The sequence below is a fragment of the Myxine glutinosa genome, chromosome 3 (assembly GCF_964187855.1).
Source record: "Myxine glutinosa chromosome 3, kmMyxGlut1.1, whole genome shotgun sequence".
NCBI lineage: Eukaryota > Metazoa > Chordata > Myxini > Myxiniformes > Myxinidae > Myxine > Myxine glutinosa.
The window spans coordinates 124831741-124852865 of NC_136263.1; the positions used below are offsets into that span (position 1 = coordinate 124831741).

At 44.5% G+C, this 21125-nt stretch overlaps 1 protein-coding gene across 1 annotated transcript in view; it reads left to right on the forward strand.

The window, feature by feature from the left end:
• The window catches only part of LOC137423229 (sodium/potassium-transporting ATPase subunit beta-1-interacting protein 3), a 763631-nt gene that overhangs the window by 659649 nt on the left and 82857 nt on the right, over nucleotides 1–21125 (forward strand). Inside the window, exon 5 of the mRNA XM_068110147.2 lies at nucleotides 1211–1271. Coding sequence (XP_067966248.1) covers nucleotides 1211–1271 — 61 coding nt within the window. The remainder of the gene's footprint in view (nucleotides 1–1210; nucleotides 1272–21125) is intronic.

The window sequence follows — 21125 nt, forward strand, 5'->3', positions numbered from 1 at the left end:
AATGCATTAGCTGTACATTTTGATTGTAATGTGATTTTCAGCTTTATGTCACTGTTGTCATGCATAGTTTACAAGTTGTAAAGGTCAGAAATAACGGAAAAAAACCCATGATGTCTGCCAATTTTTACCCCTACTGGAAATTTTACAAATCGCACCCTGTTCGAAAGTATCAGGTAGATAGTAGCAAGGACCTCATAAACAACACGTCGTTGTACTTTTCCTTCAATTACCATTGAGACAATACTAGACAACGAATAAATGAACATGGAATATGAGATTTGATGTAGGGTTCTTCTTCTTCTTTCGTTTAGAGCATATGGCTGTGGGTGGCATCATTTCCCGAAGGGCACAGCTGTACCATTGACGTGTGGTTGTTGTCTTTAAGTTAGAGCGGGAATTTGGAATTTGTTCAGGATGCCGGGGATTGCTCGCTTCCTTTTCAGGAAGCACAACGTGGGATCTTTAATGAACACCAACTAATGCCGACACACGGGATGGCAATTTTAACGTCCATCCGAGGGACGGCACACGTACCTGATGAATCACACTGCCTGTGAAACACAGATGACAGTTTATACCTGGACTCAGATTTAGAGGCCAGTGTGTATACCTGAAGGCTATCCTAACATCCTGTGATATGTCATTAGAGGGGAAGGCCTAAACAGGCCAACTGAAATAATTCAGATACTGTAATGTGAAAGTGTCTTCCTGTTGTTCCTGTTGTTCCTGTTCCTGTTGTTCCTGTTGTTCCAATTATGGTTTTCCCTTCCGTCTTTAGCAACTCACGGCCATCATACATTAATTTTGGTTGGGCTGTTAGTAATCCCTTCTAAAGGATGAGACCTGATGCAGAGAAACAATATTCAAATCCCATATAGCATACATGTGTGCGCATTGTCTACAAATGACATACTGCACATGATCTCCATACAAGCTCCACCGTGAACCTTGGATCCCATAGCTACTCATGGTCTTTCCTCCTCCTGTGAACATTCGTGTATCCAATTATTGCCAACCGAGTCCATGCAATTGCAATGCCAGAATGAAACCGTTTTGCTCTTCAACTTATGCATGGAGATGATTTATGTTTCTTTTGTTCATCAGTGCGTGAGTCTCGCTTGCAGCAGCGGTGTACAGGAGAAAATGTGAAATGCTGAACATATTCATTATTGTATCATCAGATGTGACAGCAGTTTGCTCTGCTTTACAGCTCCTGGGATTTGCTGTCGCTTGCTCTGTCATCAGCATTTTAGCAGATGAAGAAAATGGCTGTAAGTCGCACATCTCCTTCTCAACACGGCCACGTTTGTTTGTTTTTTTATCACATCGTCATTACCTTTCCATTCCAATATACACTCTTCTGTAACTTTTGTGGCAAGTTGACTTCAACTGTGTGCAACACTTACGGTACGCTATTATTTATGTGTTCACTGTGATGTGACAAAGTTGATTGATTTAAATCGGTGCCGAATGCAAGTCTTTTTCTCTTCACCTGGTTTCCCTTGTCTTACTTTTGTATTACTTTCGGTCAATGGAAGTCTCTTCAGTATACACCCTAAGCATTGAGGTTTGAGAAAACCTTGAGCAAGACGACAAACTGAGCTTGTAGTTTCGAGAAATAAAAATGAATGAATGAATGATCGTTTTAAGGCCATTTTCCCTGCCAGAGCAGGGGCCTTGCGGGCCCCATGACAATTATGGTTCCCTGTTTGAGGCAATGTTTTTGGGGTTTTTTTTTATGGCCGGATGCCCTTCCTGACGCCAAAGTTTCGAGAAATACTTGGTTAATATTTCATACTGAAATGTCGGATATTTTGTGCTTCTCAAGAAATATATATATATAAGTTCAAAACACACCTGGTCACAAGTGTGCCGCACTGACCGGGTCCTCAGTCGAGGTCCTCAGCATCATCCCGTTTCGGCCCTTCAACCTCGATACGGTCAGCTAAGGTGGGCCAGCAGGGGCACGTACCCATCCACATGCAGCAACTGCATCCGGATGCGTACATACCCCCACCCCCAGCCAGTGCGAACAACAACAACAACAACAACAACAACAACAACAACAAAGATAATGACCCTAAAGACACCTCCAGGCTATGGCAAAACTACCTTCGAGGAAAAGAACAAGACGGTCGGTTTCAAATCATGGAATGGCCAGCACAGTCTCCAGACTTAAATCCCATCGATCTGGTTTGGGATGAACTGGACAGAAGGGTGAAAGCAAAGCACCCTACAAGTGCAACACATTTGTGGGAACTTCTGCAACAGCGTTGGGAAGAACTTCCCGAACAATATTTGATTTCCATTGTAGAAAGAATGCCACGAGTGTGTTCGGCGGTTATATCTGCAAAAGGTGGCTACTTTGCTGAGTCAAAAATTTAAATTACATTTTGTTAAACAAAATGATTCTAAAATTTCTTTTTTATCTCCAATTGTTTATTTGTTTGTTCTATGCTTAATTTCAGAGTACATTGAGATATTAAACTGCGTAAATTTCAATAAAAATTGGAAAAATTGAGATGTTCTAAAACTTTTGACCGGTGGTATATATATATATATATATATATATATATATATATATATATATATATATATATACCACCGGTCAAAAGTTTTGGAACATCTCAATTTTTCCAATTTTTATTGAAATTTATTGATATATATATATATATCTGTGCAGTGTCTGTCTTGTCTTGTCTTGTGTTGTCTTGTGTTGTGTTGTCACTGAACTACTCCCTCAAACTTTTGTGAAATAGTACCAAACTTCTGGTATGCACATATCTCTCCCGTCGGTATGTCCTAAGGGTATTTGTTTGAAAAAATTTCCAAATTTTTTTTTTGGGGGGGGGGAGTTTTTTCGGGAATTTTTTTTTTCAACTTCAATTGTTTATAAAAGGTAATATCACGTATATTACAAATACATTTGTGCAAAATGATTGTTTGAATTATGATTGGTGTAAACCATGACAAAACGGCAACTCGGGTACAGTCATTTATCTATATATATACATATCTGGGCAGTGTCTGTGTTGTCACTTAACTACTCCCTCAAACTTTTGTTTCCGTGGTTGTGAAGTGTTTTTAATAACGTGGTGGTGGTTTTGAATCACGTGGTGGTGAGGTGTTTTTAAATGACGTGGTGGTGAGGTGTTTTTAAATCACGTGGTGGTGAGGTATTTATAATTTCGTGGTGGTGAGGTGTTTTTAATGATGTGGTGGTGAGGTGTTTTGAATTAGTTGGTGATTAGGTGTTTTGAATTACTTGGTGGTGAGGTGTTTTGAATTACTTGGTGGTGAGGTGTTTTGAATTACGTGGTGGTGAGGTGTTTTGAATTACGTGGTGGTGAGGTGTTTTAAATTATGTGGTGGTGAGGTGTTTTGGTTTATGTGGTGGTGAGGTGTTTTGGATTATGTGGTGGTGCGGTGTTTTTAATTTGGTGGGGTGAGGTGTTTCAAATTACATGGGGGTGAGGTGTTTTCAATTATGTGGGGGTGAGCTGTTTTAAATTACTTGGTGGTGAGGTGTTTTAAATTACTTGGTGGTGAGCTGTTTTAAATTACGTGGTGGTGAGGTGTTTTAAATTACTTGGTGGTGAGGTGCTTTAAATTAGGTTGGCGTGAGGTGTTTTAAATTCCGTGAGGGTGAGGTATTTTAAATTACATGGGGGTGAGGTGTTTTGAATTACGTGGTGGTGAGGTGTTTTGAATTACATGGTAGTGAGGTGTTTTAAATTACTTGGTGGTGAGGTGTTTTAAAATACTCGGTGGTGAGGTGTTTTAAATTATGTGATGGTGAGGTGTTTTAAATGATGTGTGGTGAGGTGTAATCGTCCCAAATTTCCAGTCTGCACCTACCCCTCCCCTATGTATGTGCTGAGGGGTTCTTTCTTGAAAAAAAACATTCAACCTAAATCTTCAACCTGAATTGCCTATAAAAATGTAATATCACAAACACAACAAATACATTTGTGCAAAATAATTGTTTGTATTATGATTGGTGTAAATCATGACAACACAGCAACTCAGGTACAGTCATTATCCTCAGCTAAAATAAGCCCGTTCCTCAGTAACGATGCGTGGTGAGGCGAGCCTAGCGAGCCGAGCCAAGCTAGTATATATATATATATAAATATATATATATATATTGTTGCGGATACGGAGAACGGCTCTTCCCCCTTAGCAAGAGGTGGTTAGCCCCTTGTCTTGTTAAGCTGACCGTCTCCGCTCCTGGTACTTGTAACGCTCTCCCGCGGGATGGAACGGATCAGGGTTATGGGTCCAGGGTTTATCCCGAATACCTTTATCCATACCTCCGCAGAACAGGGAGGCAAGTACCGCTCGAACCCCGGTTTTAGATGTTATAATTGCCGAGCGGTTTTTAGCAACCCGAAGTTCGAGTCATTATCATTCACTAACCCGATTCCGAAACGTTGGCCAAATCGTGCCACAGGTACTCAATGGGGAAAAGACAAGGACGAACGGATGTGAAGGAAAGAAGGCAAGGTAGGAAGAACAGGAATTATTACTAACTATTATGTACACAATGAAAGAAACCAAGGAGGAGGAAAGAAACGAAAAGAATTTACAGAAGGATGGAAGGATCAGAAGGACACAGAGCAATTCTAGCTTACCTATGCAGTCTTACTTAAACCCCAGGACAACACAAAAGACGAACGACAGTCAGACTTACACGGGGAATGATGATAGGAATGACAGGAACGAATGGCTGGAAGGGGAGGAAGGTTCAGCTGGAGTTTTGCTCCCGCCCGGGACGTCGGGCTCGACCTCGACGGCCACCGATGCCACCGATCCCACAGCAATCTGATTCCCACATAGCAGCGGGTCGAAGCTGCGTGTCACAGGGGGGCCGGACTACGGTGGTGTCAAAGCTGCGGTTGGTTCACTCAACTCTCTCAGTGCTCGCTCCTCCACCGAACTGAACTCTGCTGCTCCTCCTCCACTGAACTCAACTTCAACTCTACTGAACTCAACTCTCTTCTGCTCCTCCTCCACTGAACTGAGGTGGGGGGCGCCGCGTGACGGGTTTTATAGCGCCACACCCTGGAACGTTCGCGAAACTGCCCGATCGTTCTTTCTCCACCCTCTCAAGCCAAACCCCTCGTGCTTGGTTGGTTGATCGGGGCTGGTTCACTCCTCCTTCTTATGACAAGGTGGAGACACGCCTTTCTTCTCCGAGTTAGAGCACATGGCAATGGCGGCGAATGCCGTTGGCAATAGAGGCTTATAGGGAATTGAAAGGGGATCTATCTTATTTCAATTCGGTGCAATGCAGAGTCAATTAATGGGAAACACAGCCTTAAACTAATACACATAATACGGAAATAACTATTTAGAAGGGTATATGGTGGCCTACGTGCATGTATATGGACTAACTAAGAGGACGACCTTTGACCTTTACACACAAAACGGAGATATTTACAAGAATTCATTACACTTACAGAGGGTGATATTTACAACAATTACACAGGATTCTCAAATCCGCAACAATATATATATACATATACCATGGGACCTTGCTATTCGCAGGGGATACATTCCTGAAAAACCCGCGAATTGCGAAACTGTGAATTGCGGGGCATTGTTTCAATGTAAAAAGGGGGGATAGGTTCAGGAGTCGCGAAAATCCACGAATAAAGAGGACCAAACCACGAACGGTGAGGCAAAAATCCACAAATGGTTCGGAAAATCCGAGAATGGTGAGGAAAATCCCGAGAATGGTGAGCCAAAATCCGCGAATGGTGTAGTGAGGATAATCCCGAGAATGTCGACCATAATCTGCGAAGGTCGATGAAAGTCCCAGAAATGGCAAGACAAAACCCGCGAATGTCAACGATAATCCACGAAGGTCGATAAAAATCCCGCAAATGTATGCCGCGGCATTGTTTCAATGCGGAAAATGGGGATATGTTATAGGTTCCCTGCGATTCCTGATTGATAGAGGAAATTTTTTAAAGTTTAAAGTGCTTACGACCGGAAATGCACATGATTACAGTTTCACAAAAAATGCTTACAAATTAAAAATAAAAAAACACAACACCAGTTACCATTTCCAATTTATTGAAAGAATGCGCTTACAGTTTATTAAATGTGCTTAACCATACCATACCGTGAAAGTAAAAAAAAAACACACCATCATGTACCGTTTAAAAAATTAATTTTACAAACACACGAAACTTTCAAATGATGATGATGATGATGATGATGGTGATGATGATGGTGATGAATTAAAATCCCATGAATTACTCGAAATTGAGGGCGATCCAAATGATGGTGCAGCAAAATCGTGCACTAAGGTAGAGCCAGGAGAGGCAGGAGAAAGTGAGAATGCTGGTGAGGACACTAAGAGGAAGGCAGGAGAGGGTGTTGATGGTCTTGAGGTGTTGGGAGCAGGGGTGAAGATTGGTTATGGAGTGCTGCCTGACAGTTTGCCCAAGATTTTGATGTTGCCCTTTGTACGGGAGCAGCACATCATCCAAGCCCGTCTTGAACTTGAGTAACCTCTCCACGACTGGGTCAGCGTTTTGCACCCTGTCGGCAATTGCCCGCATGTCCTGCAGCACCTCGCCCATGAACTGGTCTGTGAGGTTGGACCTCGGCATCTCTTCCTCATTACTGCCAGCCTCCGCCTCCTCCTCCTCAGAAACCTTTGGAATGACGTCCAACTCGTCCTCGATGTGCGGGTTTCGGGAACGGTTTAGCATTATGGTTTTCAGCATGAGGTCCCTCGTCTGCCTGTTGTCCTCGATACATATTCTGAGAGTCTTTGCCATCCTTTCCATGTGGACATTCCGGACATGGGTGACCACCTATGCTCTCGATACAGCTCACTGAAACTCTCTCACGAATCGCCTTCTCCTTCTTCCCTATTTAGCGATCGGTGGTTTCGTTGACGCCGTAATAGCTGCCCACAGAGGCTGCACTCTCTCCTTTCGAAACCCGGTCGAGCAGCTCCACTTTCTGGCTCAGGCACATCACTTTCTTCTGCCTCTTGGTAGTCGACGCATCTCCGGCACTGGTCTTGCGTTTGGGAGCCATGATTGAACGATGAGCAGAGCGAGAGTCAAAAACGCAGGTCAAAGCAACGGGACGAGAACAATGATCAAGATCGATGACACAGTCTGTATATGTAGGAATGCGAGTATTGTGGGTAGCTGCGAGAGGAGTGAATACTCTGCACATTGTTTGTGGGGGATGTTATCAGATGATGCCGTATTGAGCCTATCTGCTAATTTCAATAATAATCTTACTATAATTCGCCAAATGTCCGTCCGTCCGTTCGAAGGTACCGCAAAAACGGCTCAACCGATCGCAACGATATTTTGGGTGGGTATTCCTGGGACCCCTGGGAGTAAAATAGGCTATATTGTTTTTCCAATTTTTCCAATATTCCAATTTTCCCAAACACGATGGAATAATATTTACCGATATGAACAGTGATGTGGCTTTTGTTGAAATTCTACAAATACTGTTTATTCTACGTACCAGGAGAGAGTAGATCGACTCCTGACGAACTCTTCCTATATAAATGTGCGGCTCCGAAGTAACACGGCAGCGTGTGCAAAGCGACTGAGAAACAGGTGTAGCGGCCGCTTCCGTGTTACAGATTTGGAGCGCACTCTTCACACATAAATATGCAACTGAGAAAGACGTGCAGCGGCCGCTTCCATTTTGCCAAATTCAATCTTTTTTCAAAATGGGCACCATGTACTATTTAGATTTTGATGATTTCCGTGTGATATGATTCAACGGATGTTTATATGAATCGTTTAAAATAAAAAAGCCTTCAATTTCTGATATTTTGCCTTTTCATTTGGGCTTCCCAATTGAAGCCCTGCCCATAGGGTGGGTATCGTTGCTAGTAGATTTAATGAAGCATTTTCATTCTATAATTTGCCGGGTTGACATGTTTACGCAGCTGGTGGAACATCCCCCGAAGCATTTTCATTGTGTAAGATGTCTGATGATGATTTAGCAACGAATTGCAAATTGTAATCGATTTAATGAAGTATTTGCATTCTATAATTCGCGGGGTTGACTTGTTTTCGTAGCTGGCGGAACATCCAATATTTCAGCCACACCCATTGCTGACAGGTATATATAATCAAACACACAGCCATCAATCTCCATCAATAAACATTGGCAGTAGAATGTGCCATACTGAAGAGCTCAGTGACTTTCAACATGGAACCGTCATAGGATGCCACCTTTCCAACAAGTCAGTTCGTCAAATTTCTACCCTGCTAGAGCTGCCCGGTCAACTGTAAGTGCTGTTATTGTGAAGTGGAAATGTCTAGGAGCAACAACAGCTCAGTCGCGAAGTGGTAGGCCACACAAGCTCACAGAATGGGACTGCCGAGTGCTAAAGCGCGTAGTAATGAAATCTGTCCTTGGTTGCAACACGAACTACCGAGTTCCAAACTGCCTCTGGAAGCAACGTCAGTGCAACAACTGTTCGTCGGGAGCTTCATGAAATGGGTTTCCATGGCCGAGCAGCAGCACACAAGCCTAAGATCACCATGTGCAATGCCAAGCGTCGGCTGGAGTGGTGTAAAGCTCACCGCCATTGGACTCTGGAGCAGTGGAAACGCGTTCTCTGGAGTGATGAATCACGCTTCACCATCTGGCAGTCCAATGGACGAATCTGGGTTTGGCGGATGCCAGGAGATCGCTACCTGCCTGAATGCATAGTGCAAACTGTGAAGTTTGGTGGAGGAGGAATAATGGTCTGGGGGTGTTTTTTCATAGTTCGGGCTCAGCCCCTTAGTTCCAGTGAAGGGAAATCTTAACGCTACAGCATACAATGACATTCTAGACGATTGTGTGCTTCCAACTTTGTGGCAACAGTTTGGGGAAGGCCCTTTCCTGTTTCAGCATGACAATGCCCGAGTGCACAAAGCGAGGTCGATACAGAAACGGTTTGTCGAGATTGGTGTGGAAGAACTTGACTGGCCTGCACAGAGCCCTGATCTGAACCCCATCAAGCACATTTGGGATGAATTGGAATGCCGACTGCGAGCCAGGCCGAATCGCCCAACATCAGTTCCCGACCCCACTAATGCTCTTGTGGCTAAATGGAAGCAAATCTCCTCAGCAATGTTCCAACATCTAGTGGAAAGCCTTCCCAAAAGAGTGGAGGCTGTTATAGCAGCAAAGGGACGGAACCAACTCCATATTAATGCCCATGATTTTAGAATGAGATGTGTGATGTCCGGGTGTCCACATACTTTTGGTCATGTAGTATATATATATATATATATATATATATATATATATATATATATATATATAAATAACACATTACATGGATGGAAGGAATCCTGATGGTTTATGCTTTATTCCCATCAGGCATGCTCTTCAGATTAAAAGTAATGCGTTATTTCTGTAAGCCCAAAGAACTGTATGCTTTCAGTTTAATTATAGACTGCTGTCGATTCCACTTATAATTTTTTCCCTCGGATGTGCTATGCTTATAGAATAACTAATACACTGGTTTAGAAGAGGGCCTCCTATTCAAAACCATTTTTCCAACAACATAAAAACGTAACCTGCATAAGGTCTAAATTACAATCTCTTCCGTTGACATCACCAAAAAAACATCTTTCGGTGTTTTCATAAAACGACCTTTGGTTGCCTTGACATATATTACCTGTACATATAGCCAAACAAATTATTGTGCTTTATAGATGCTGTCAGCAGAGTTGTTAGGGTTAGGATTAGGTTTAGGGTTAGGGTTCACAGATTAGACTCGTTTTCTCCTACAATGCATTGGTCATGCACATAAACTGCAAATCAGAAAAGCCTGAATCTGCAATTCCCACATTTCGTTCTGTCACCGCAAAGAGATCATCCAAGAAGCGGAATGTGTAATTAATAAAAATTCCTGCAAGAGATGATTTTTGCAAATAAGCAGGTGCACGCGGTAACTTGGAAATATGAAATTTAATTCATTGGAGCAAATGTATGTACTTCAGAACAAGCATAAGCAAGCGTAAATGGCGCAAGAATCACTGCCATTTTGTTAACACAATTCAAAATGCAATGCTTTTCACGTCTCTCATTGCATTTGATCTCCTTGTGCCCATTGCATTTACGCTTTCTAATTCCATTCCAATTCTCAGGGAGTTTTTTTTACAGGCCTATGCTTGTACTTTGTTATGCATGAAATAATGGGACTCGACTGTGAATGTTCTTCCACTGTCGTAGCAAATGGAAAGCCAGACCTGCATGTATTTGACTGCTTGTCACATCCACATTGTGCGAACAATTACAAACTGTCTTCTGCCTCTTTCTAGCACGTAGGAAATTGCCTCTGGGTAGACACGACCTGATGGAAACACTGCAATAATGCGGAAAGTCACACTATGCAGTTTTCCTTTTCACGCTGTGTCGACTGGCACGTGTGTTAATTTGAAGTTTGTTAATGGACGATGATGCTGGCTCGTGGAGGTTTCAATACTCACACAAGATGAATTCATCCTAACAAGTTATTTTTAAATGAACAAAGAGTAAATATGTGGGGTAGGCTGGTAAATATGTGGGAGCAGGCTGGTAAATATGTGGGGGTAGGCAGGTAAATATGTGGGGGTAGGCTGGTAAATATGTGGGAGCAGGCTGGTAAATATGTGAGGGTAGGCTGGTAAATATGTGGGGGTAGGCTCGTAAATATGTGGGGGTAGGCAGGTAAATATGTGGGGGTAGGCTGGTAAATATGTGGGAGCAGGCTGGTAAATATGTGGGAGCAGGCTGGTAAATATGTGGGGGTAGGCTGGTAAATATGTGGGGGTAGGCTGGTAAATATGTGGGAGCAGGCTGGTAAATATGTGAGGGTAGGCTGGTAAATATGTGGGAGCAGGCTGGTAAATATGTGAGGGTAGGCTGGTAAATATGTGGGAGCAGGCTGGTAAATATGTGGGGGTAGGCAGGTAAATATGTGGGGGTAGGCTGGTAAATATGTGGGAGCAGGCTGGTAAATATGTGGGAGCAGGCTGGTAAATATGTGGGGGTAGGCTGGTAAATATGTGGGAGCAGGCTGGTAAATATGTGAGGGTAGGCTGGTAAATATGTGGGGATAGGCAGGTAAATATGTGAGGGTAGGCTGGTAAATATGTGAGGGTAGGCTGGTAAATATGTGAGGGTAGGCTGGTAAATATGTGAGGGTAGGCTAGTAAATATGTGGGGGTAGGCTGGTAAATATGTCAGGGTGGGCTGGTACATATGTGGGGGTAGGCTAGTAAATATGTGGGAGTAGGCTGGTAAATATGTGAGGGTGGGCTGGTACATATGTGAGGGTAGGCTGGTAAATATGTGGGGGTAGGATGGAAAATATGTGAGGGTAGGCTGTTAAATATGTGAGGGTAGGCTGGTAAATATGTGAGGAAAGGCTCATAAATATGTGGGGGTAGGCTCGTAAATATGTGGGGGTAGGCTGGTAAATATGTGAGGGTGGGCTGGTACATATGTGAGGGTAGGCTGGTAAATATGTGGGGGTAGGATGGAAAATATGTGGGGGTCGGCTGGTAAGTATGTGAGGGTAGGCTGGTAAATATGTCAGGGTGGGCTGGTACATATGTGAGGGTAGGCTGGTAAATATGTGGGGGTAGGATGGAAAATATGTGGGGGTAGGCTGGTAAATATGTGAGGGTAGGCAAGGAAATATGTGGGGGTAGGCTGGTAAATATGTGGGGGTAGGCTGGTAAATATGTGAGGGTAGGCTGGTAAATATGTGGGGGTAGGCTGGTAACTATGTGGGAGTAGGCTGGTAAATATGTGGGGATAGGCTGGTAAATATGTGGGGGTAGGCTGGTAAATATGTGAGGGTAGGCAAGGAAATATGTGGGGGTAGGCTGGTAAATATGTGGGGGTAGGCTGGTAAATATGTGGGGGTAGGCTGGTAAATATGTGAGGGTAGGCTGGTAAATATGTGAGGGTAGGCTGGTAAATATGTGAGGGTAGGCAAGGAAATATGTGGGGGTAGGCTGGTAAATATGTGGGGGTAGGCTGGTAAGTATGTGGGGGTAGGCTGGTAAATATGTGGGAGTAGGCTGGTAAATATGTGGGGCTAGGCTGGTAAATATGTGGGGGTAGGCTGGTAAATTTGTGAGGGTAGGCAAGGAAATATGTGGGGGAAGGCTGGTAAATATGTGGGGGTAGGCTGGTAAATATGTGAGGGTAGGCTGGTAAATATGTGAGGGTAGACTGGTAAATATGTGGGGGTAGGCTGGTAAATATGTGAGGGTAGGCAAGGAAAATGTGGGGATAGGCTGGTAAATGTGGGGATAGGCTGGTAAGCATGTGAGGGTAGGCAAGGAAATATGTGGGGGTAGGCTGGTAAATATGTGGGGATAGGCTGGTAAATATGTGGGGGGTAGGCTGGTAAATATGTGAGGGCAGGCAAGGAAATATGTGGGGGTAGGCTGGTAAATATGTGGGGGTAGGCTGGTAAATATGTGAGGGTAGGCTGGTAAATATGTGAGTGTAGGTTGGTAAATATGTGGGGGTAGGCTGGTAAATATGTGGGGATAGGCTGGTAAATATGTGGGGATACGCAGGTAAATATGTGAGGGTAGGATGGTAAATATGTAGGGGTAGGCTGGTACATATGTGGGGGTAGGCTGGTACATATGTGGGGGTAGGCTCGTAAATATGTGGGGATAGGCAGGTAAATATGTGGGGGTAGGCTGGTAAATATGTGGGGGTAGGCTGGTAAATATGTGGAGGTAGGCTGGTAAATATGTGGGGGTAGGCAGGTAAATATGTCAGGGTAGGCTGGTAAATATGTGGGGATAGGCTGGTACATATGTGAGGGTAGGCTGGTAAATATGTGGGGGTAGGCTGGAACATATGTCAGGGTAGGCTGGTGCATATGTGAGGGTAGGCTGGTAAATATGTGGGGGTAGGCTGGTAAATATGTCAGGGTATGCTGGTAAATATGTGAGGGTGGGCTGGTAAATATGTGAGGGTGGGCTGGTAAATATGTGGGGGTCGGCTGGTAAATATGTGATGGTGGGCTGGTACTTATGTGAGGGTAGGCTGGTACATATGTGAGGGTAGGCTGGTAAATATGAGGGTGGGCTGGTGCATATATGAGGGTAGTCTGGTAAATATGTGAGGGTGGGCTGGTACATATGTGAGGATAGGCTGGTAAATATGTGAGGGTGGGCTGGTACATATGTGAGGATCGGCTGGTAAATATGTCAGGGTAGGCTGGTAAATATGTCAGGGTAGGCTGGTACATATGTGAGGGGGGCGAGTAAATATGTCAGGGTAGGCTGGTAAATATGTCAGGGTAGTCTGGTAAATATGTGAGAGTAGGCTGGTAAATATGTCAGGGTATGCTGGTAAATATGTCAGGGTAGGCTGGTAAATATGTCAGGGTAGGCTGGTACATATGTCAGGGTATGCTGGTAAATATGTGAGGGTATGCTGGTAAATATGTGAGGGTATGCTGGTAAATTTGTCAGGGTATGCTGGTAAATATGTAAGGTATGCTGGTAAATTTGTCAGGGTATGCTGGTAAATATGTAAGGTATGCTGGTAAATATGTGAGGGTATGTTGGTAAATATGTCAGGGTATGCTGGTAAATATGTAAGGTATGCTAGTAAATATGTAAGGGTATGCTGGTAAATATGTAAGGTATGCTGGTAAATATGTGAGGGTATGCTGGTAAATATGTGAGGGTATGTTGGTAAATATGTAAGGTATGCTGGTAAATATGTAAGGTATGCTGGTAAATATGTGAGGGTATGCTGGTAAATATGTCAGGTATGCTGGTAAATATGTCAGGGTATGCTGGTAAATATGTAAGGTATGCTGGTAAATATGTGAGGGTATGCTGGTAAATATGTCAGGGTATGCTGGTAAATATGTCAGGGTATGCTGGTAAATATGTAAGGTATGCTAGTAAATATGTAAGGGTATGCTGGTAAATATGTAAGGTATGCTGGTAAATATGTGAGGGTATGCTGGTAAATATGTCAGGGTATGCTGGTAAATATGTAAGGCATGCTGGTAAATATGTAAGGTATGCTGGTAAATATGTGAGGGTATGGTGGTAAATATGTCAGGTATGCTGGTAAATATGTAAGGTATGCTGGTAAATATGTGAGGGTATGGTGGTAAATATGTCAGGTATGCTGGTAAATATGTAAGGTATGCTGGTAAATATGTGAGGGTATGGTGGTAAATATGTCAGGTATGCTGGTAAATATGTAAGGTATGCTGGTAAATATGTGAGGGTATGGTGGTAAATATGTCAGGTATGCTGGTAATTATGTAAGGTAGGCTGGTAAATATGTGGGAGTAATTGGCAACTATGTAGGAGAATCTTAGGGCATCCCATGTTCCAGCGTGAGTTGGTCGATGTTAAAGATCCCACTGTGTCCTTTGTGAAGAGTTGGCAAGTTATCGCTGGCACAATAAACAAATTACACATTCCTGCCACAACCAGCAGAGGGCATCATCGACACAGCTGCACCTGTGCACCCTCAGTCAATAACTCTACCCCGCAGCCTTGTGCTGGGTACAAACAACGACGACGAACCATGCTTTAATTGTTATTTCATCCTTTTGTACAGATATAATCAATGTTGATGGAAGAGCTGAAAGACAAAATGTTAACAGTGACAATGATGTAGTGAGGAAGAGATGGAGATGGGACGTGTCGGGGAACAGCTTTGGCTGGAGTGAACAAGAACCATGGGCTAGTGTGATTGGTTTAGTAGGGAGGTGTGCACCTTCTTTTGAAATCCTAACGAGAACAGGGGGTTTACATTGGAAGGGAGAGGTCACCTTGATATGTCAGGTGGCAAAGACATGAACAAAGACTCACCTTGTTTGCATTTGTTGTATAATCTTCCTTTTAATGGCCTTGAACACAAACAGGAAATTCCTCTTTTACATAATTGAACATGCAGGTTCATTAGTGTTGTTTAACATCCTAAACCATCAGTATTAGGATGACACAAAACCTGAATAGATATTTTTAGGGAATATTTTGTCCGACTTCATTCTTCTTGTGGCATCAGTCCTGGCCTAATGACAGATTTTTTTGGGGGTGAAAAATAACAAATAAGATTTACTATATAAGAGAGCCGTTGGTCTGTGTGTCTGTGTCGCCATTTTTCTCAGAGATGGCTGAACGGATCTTCGTCAAACTTTCAGAGGTTCATCAGTGAGTGTCTGGGTGTGTTTTAGGAGAAAAACAATTCAGGGGTGTGGGGGACCGCGGGAGGGGCTTAAATTCTCTATGTAAATGTGTACCGTGTAACACCACCTGGTGATGGTGGAAGAGGGTGTTACAATTTCTTTTTTTTACCTATGCAACGCTGAGGATATAAAGCACTCTTTGCACGGGTAAATTTTTCATCCTTCTCTTCCCCCCCTTCCCCAAAATGGAGGGGCCTGTCAAAGGCACCCCTTCTCTAAAAGATGTATATGTAGTGTATCTTTCCCCTCCCCTAACCTCCCCCTTCCACTCCCCCCACTCCCTTCCTCACCCCTCACCTCCCCCTTCCACTCCCCCCACTCCCTTCCTCACCCCTCACCTCCCCCTTCCACTCACCCCACTCCCTTCCTCACCCCTCACCTCCCCCTTCCACTCCCCCCACTCCCTTCCTCATCTCCCCCTTCCACTCCCCCCACTCCCTTCCTCACCCCTCACCTCCCCCTTCCCCTCCCCCCCCCCACTCCCTACCTCACCTCCCCATTCCACTCCCCCCACTCCCTTCCTCACCCCTCACCTCCCCCTTCCACTCTCCCCCACTCCCTTCCTCACCCCTCACCTCCCCCTTCCACTCCCCCCACTCCCTACCTCACCTCCCCCCTTCCACTCCCCCCACTCACTTCCTCAACCCTCACTTCCCCCCTTCCACTCCCCCCACTCCCTTCCTCACCCCTCACCTCCCCCTTCCACTCCCCCACTCCCTTCCTCACCGTTCACCTACCCCCCACACCCTTCCTCATCCCTCCCTCTCCTGCTTCCTCCCACCTCCTTTCACCTCCCCCCCCCCCCCCCCCCCGGGCAACGCCGGGTACTCCTGCTAGTATTTCATACAAATAAATGCCATTGAGATGAACAACCTTGTATTTCGTGGTTGTGATAATCAAACCCATATAATGGAACCCATCGAAAGCAAACCTTTAAGGTAGCTTGTTTTTAATCACAAAACCATCAAACTACAACTCTTCTCAAACAAACTCATCTCTGACCTGACCATCGATTTGGAATCCATCCAAGGCACTCAATTTTGGATATGCCACGGAATCTCTCTCAACAATGGACGGATGTCACGAATCTCAATCAATAGGTCACAGCTGAGTCTCTCCTCACATATCTGTAACGTTCAACTCGGTTTTTGTGCCGCAAGGCCACACATACGTTAATCACCTCCACAGTGCTCTGGAGAACCTTCTTTTCCTTTTCCGGATGTCTCCATATTGTGCTGCATGATACTGCACCCCATCGACGGCCTGGCAAAGGCTGCTTCACTCTCTGCTGACCTGGAAAGGATCAGATGCTGGTCTAACACTTGCAATATATCATTCAATGCTGACAAATCTCTCATTCTCCCCTTGTCTCTGTGGAAGGATTGTCAAATGAACCGACCTTTCTATTTCCACAATAAACCACTGGAAGAGATTCTCAGACTTCCGCACCTTACCGTCAGCCATGACCTCTCCTGGGTGGACCATACATCAAAGCTGTCCTTCAAATGCACCTGCAGACTGAGCATTCTTCATCGTGCCAGGCCCTATCTTCGTAAATCAAAACTCGAACCTCCAAGGAGGCCTCAATCAAGTGCTCCATGGAGTAGTGCTCTCCCATATTGGCTGGTGGTTCACATGTTCACACATTGGCCCTTCACACGTCTCTTTTGGATTCTGTGGAATATAAATCTCTCAATATCATTGGCATCTCTTGCGAAAAGGATAAACAGTGTCTGATGCCCTTGCAAATTGGCACCTCTGTTTTTGAGAAGCTCTCCTGCAGTCGTGCTCCCTCTACACATCATCATTCCTGTATCCTTCCTCGGTCCATTGAGGATACCCACTTTCTTTCAGTAACCCCCTCCATGTGACACTCCAAACTTTTAGGCTTACTGCTCACCTTCACTCCTTTTGTTTTGCTCCTTTCCACTTGAGAAACTGCTTTCCTTTGTTCGCATCCACTTCTCCCTCCATTCAAGTTTGCAGAACATCACCACCTTCGGTCAGCCTCCATCCCTCCCTCATTAACCTCATGGTGCCTCTCTTGTTGCCAAGTTATCTTTTCACTCTCCTCAAGTCAGTTCCCTTCCAAGGAACTTGGACACAGGAGGTGGCAGGTGGCTATTAGGCCTTTCAACGCCTGCACAATTGTTGCCTATATATGGTTGTTTGTCCGTGCTCTATCGTTTTTAAACTCTGAGTGTCAAGCAAGGAAGCAGCACGTACCATATATACATGAATTCCATCGTGACGGAATCACCATGTGCACTCTCATTTTGAACATATAAGGTAATTATCTTGAATGCTAAGAAGAGCAGAGAGAATTCAATTATATGTATTGAACCAGAACTGTCACATGGCTACAGACGAGTACTACTCTCAGTGAGGCAGACCAGGTAATGTGACGGAATCACACGTGGGTGACGATTTTCATGGAATTCATCTATAACGTCTTTGGTATATGGCTCAACCCGGATTCGAACCGCCGACCTCCCAGACTCAGAGCAGACACTCTAACCATTACACTAGACTCCTAGAGTGTGGCTAGCCCCAAACAATATTACCCAGGTTTTCATACAAATATCTTCTGGATGCATCATATTTAGGATTCACAATTGTAGGCAATGTGGTACAACAGGATGGCACTTACAATTGAGCTGTCTATAGTTGAGGTTCCATTGTCGACCCAACTATAATCTGTTGGTGCTTTGCAGGCAGGGGGTGCCATTACCAAGTGTGTCACCACTCATATGGCTCATCCATCACCTGGCTGTTCCATTTGTTAGCTTTTGTTGGTGAATGTTAAAGATGCCACAACGTCTTTCATAAGGAGTGAAGGAGTTATCGCCAGCTCGCTGAACAAATTACAAATTCCTGTCCTGACTTGTTTAACAATCGGCACTATGCAAACATATATGCAAGATGCAAATTCTTAAAATTCCAGGTCAATTGGACAAAAATTGATGATTTTATGCAAACTTGACCTTTGGTTTTTTTAATTATCTAAAAACAACAATCGACTCCTATATTTTGATTACCGAACGAATTCAATGAACCGATATACAAATTATTTAAATTTCCCGTCAATTGGGTGAAAATTGGTGATTTTAGCAACCTTCACCTTTGACCTTTTGATCTAATAAACAATCGCCTTGTAGCTTTTGATTGGTGAATCAATTTAGTGATCCAATATGCAAATTCTTTAAATTTCAGATCAATCGGGTGAAAATTGCCGATTTTACACAACCTTGACCTTTAACCTTTTTATCGAAAAACTAGAGCAATGCAACTGTGTCGCCAATATGCCTTCGTGTAGTCCATGCCCGTGACAATGGGTAGATGCCCTCGTTCACTTTTTTTTTTGTTTGTTTTGTATACAGAATCGAGGCTCGTGAAAAAGCTAACATGTTACACAAAAAAAAAATCAAACAGACAAACAAAATATATAAAAAGAGGGAGTGGTAGACAAGATGGGGAGAGAAGGGGAAGCACACAAACACAACATTTGAGAGCAGGGACATCGGGAGATGTGTGGGAGGGAGAGGGGTGGGCGGAGGAGGCGTGGGAAGGGGTAGGGGGTTGGGAGAAGTATAAAGCACAAGGACACGAAGGACTTCCAGGAAAGACGTTGGTATTTCAAAAAAGTGGATTTGGGGTGAAATTAGTGGGGGTAGAAAAGATCAAGGTTTTAGATGGGGGAAGATAAGAGATGGTGGTGAACAGCTGTTTTAAAGACCTGGAGGGAGGAGTGGGATTGAAGGGAGTGGGGGTGTTTGTTCCAGAGGCGGGACAAAAGAGGAATGAAAGAGTGAAGGTGAGCAGATAATCTTGATTTTGGCAGTTTAACCATAAGAGGGTTGCAGGCAGATCTTGTGCGACCTGTCGGAATATTTGGGGGACAGAGCCCAGAAAGACCTGGGGGAGCAATGCCGGAGAGGAGTCGGTAGAAAACGGAAAGACCACCAACCTGCCTGCGGTGAGTAAGTAAAATGCCCTCGGAGATAGCTTCATCGCGGGAGATTCCATTGATTCTGAACGCTTTGGTTTCAACAGCGTGAAGACGAGCTAGGTGTGAGTCAGGAGCACCAGCCCAGAGGGGAGAGCAGTATTCCATTGAGCTGTGGATGAAAGCCTTGTATGTGGTGAGAAGCTCAGGTGTGCCAAGGAAGGACTTCGCACGACGGAGGATGCCCAGTCGGCGACTGGCTTTGGAGGCCAGCTTGGAAATGTGGTTTTCCCAGGAAAGATCATGGCAGATAGTGAGACCCAAAAGCTTGAGTGACAGAACTTCTTGGAGAGGATTATTCAGAAAGTGGATGGGAGGGTTGTCCAGTCGGTCTTTTCGGAGAGACATCGCAAGAGTGTGAGACTTGTCAGGATTGAAAGACATGTTCCACTTGGTTTCCCAGTCTGTGATTTTGTCCAGGTCTGCAGAGAGTGAGGAGGCTGCAGACTGCCGATCTGAGGGATGAGGGATGGAGCGGCAGAGAGTGGAGTAGAGACTGTCCTAAAAATAAACTTTTGGTTTAAATCACTTCAGCTGTTTTAAAGTATTACATTTTTACCACAGGACAGGTTTCACATCAATGGCTGCAGCATTTTCGGAGAAGGGATTTTTCAAATATCGGCTTTCAAGCTACTGCCTCTGCCAAACCACGTTGCATGTGACATCAAAATGTACACTGTGCACATATAAGGGTAGAGGATCACATTTGTGGCGTTTCGTGTTGATCGGATAAGGTTCTTTTTTTTTCTTTTTTCTTTTTTTGTATACAAGATCGAGGCTCGTGAAAGAGCTAACATTATGTTGTAAAAACCAGATCTACAACATTGTCCCAATAGTAGGTTTAATTCAGTTTCGGTCTCTAGCAACACCTGTAAGAAATCAACAAGCATTGTATCAGTATACCATAATCATAGAAGTAACAATGGATTAGCAATTAGTGCAAGCAAGCCTGGAACATCTAGCAATACGGGCGGGCGGCGAATTTCTCTCAGGCTCAGGCTCAGAGAAATTCGCCGCCCCGACCGCTATGGTTGGACTGACTGACAGACTGACAACCACTGCTCATCGATATTACTCTGCTGCTAACTGATGATATGTGCTGCTAGCTTGATTTCTGCCCTAGCGGAAGTGTAGTTTTAACGGCAGGGAGAATGTAATGAAATTGTGTCTAAGTTGAACCCAGCTCAGGTGTGCCAAGGAAGGACTTCGCAAGACGGTGGATGCCCAGACGGCGACTGGCTTTGGAGGCCAGCTTGGAAATGTGGTTTTCCCAAGAAAGATCCTGGCAGATAGTGAGACCCAAAAGCTTGAGCGACAGAACTTCTTGGAGAGGATTGTTGAGAAAGTGGATGGGAGGGTTTTCCAGTCGGTCATTTCGGAGAGACATAGTAAGAGTGTGAGATTTGTCAGGATTGAAAGACATGTTCCACTTGTTTGACCAGTTTGTGATTTTGTCCAGGTCTGCAGAGAGTGAGGAGGCTGCAGACTGCTGATCTGAGGGATGAGGAATGGAGCGGCAGCGAGTGGAGTCATCAGCAAAGAGATAGACAGGATTTTCCAGAGAGTCGGAGAGATCATTGATGAAGACCAGAAAAAGCACAGGGCCCAGAACACTGACTTGGGGAACTCCAGCCTGAACATGAAGGGGAGATGAGAGAAATCCATTCAGGGCCACACGTTGACTATGACCAGAGAGGAAGTCCGCAAGCCATGCGTGGAGATTTCCATGGATACCATAGGAGGAGAGTTTGGTGAGCAGAGCTAGGTGCCAGACCATATCGAAGGCACGTGATATGTCAAGGGAGACAGCTCTGATTTCCTGTTTGGCATTGAGGACCTCCATCCATTTTTGAGACAGCAGAAGCAGCATGTCCAGGGTAGAATGACCTG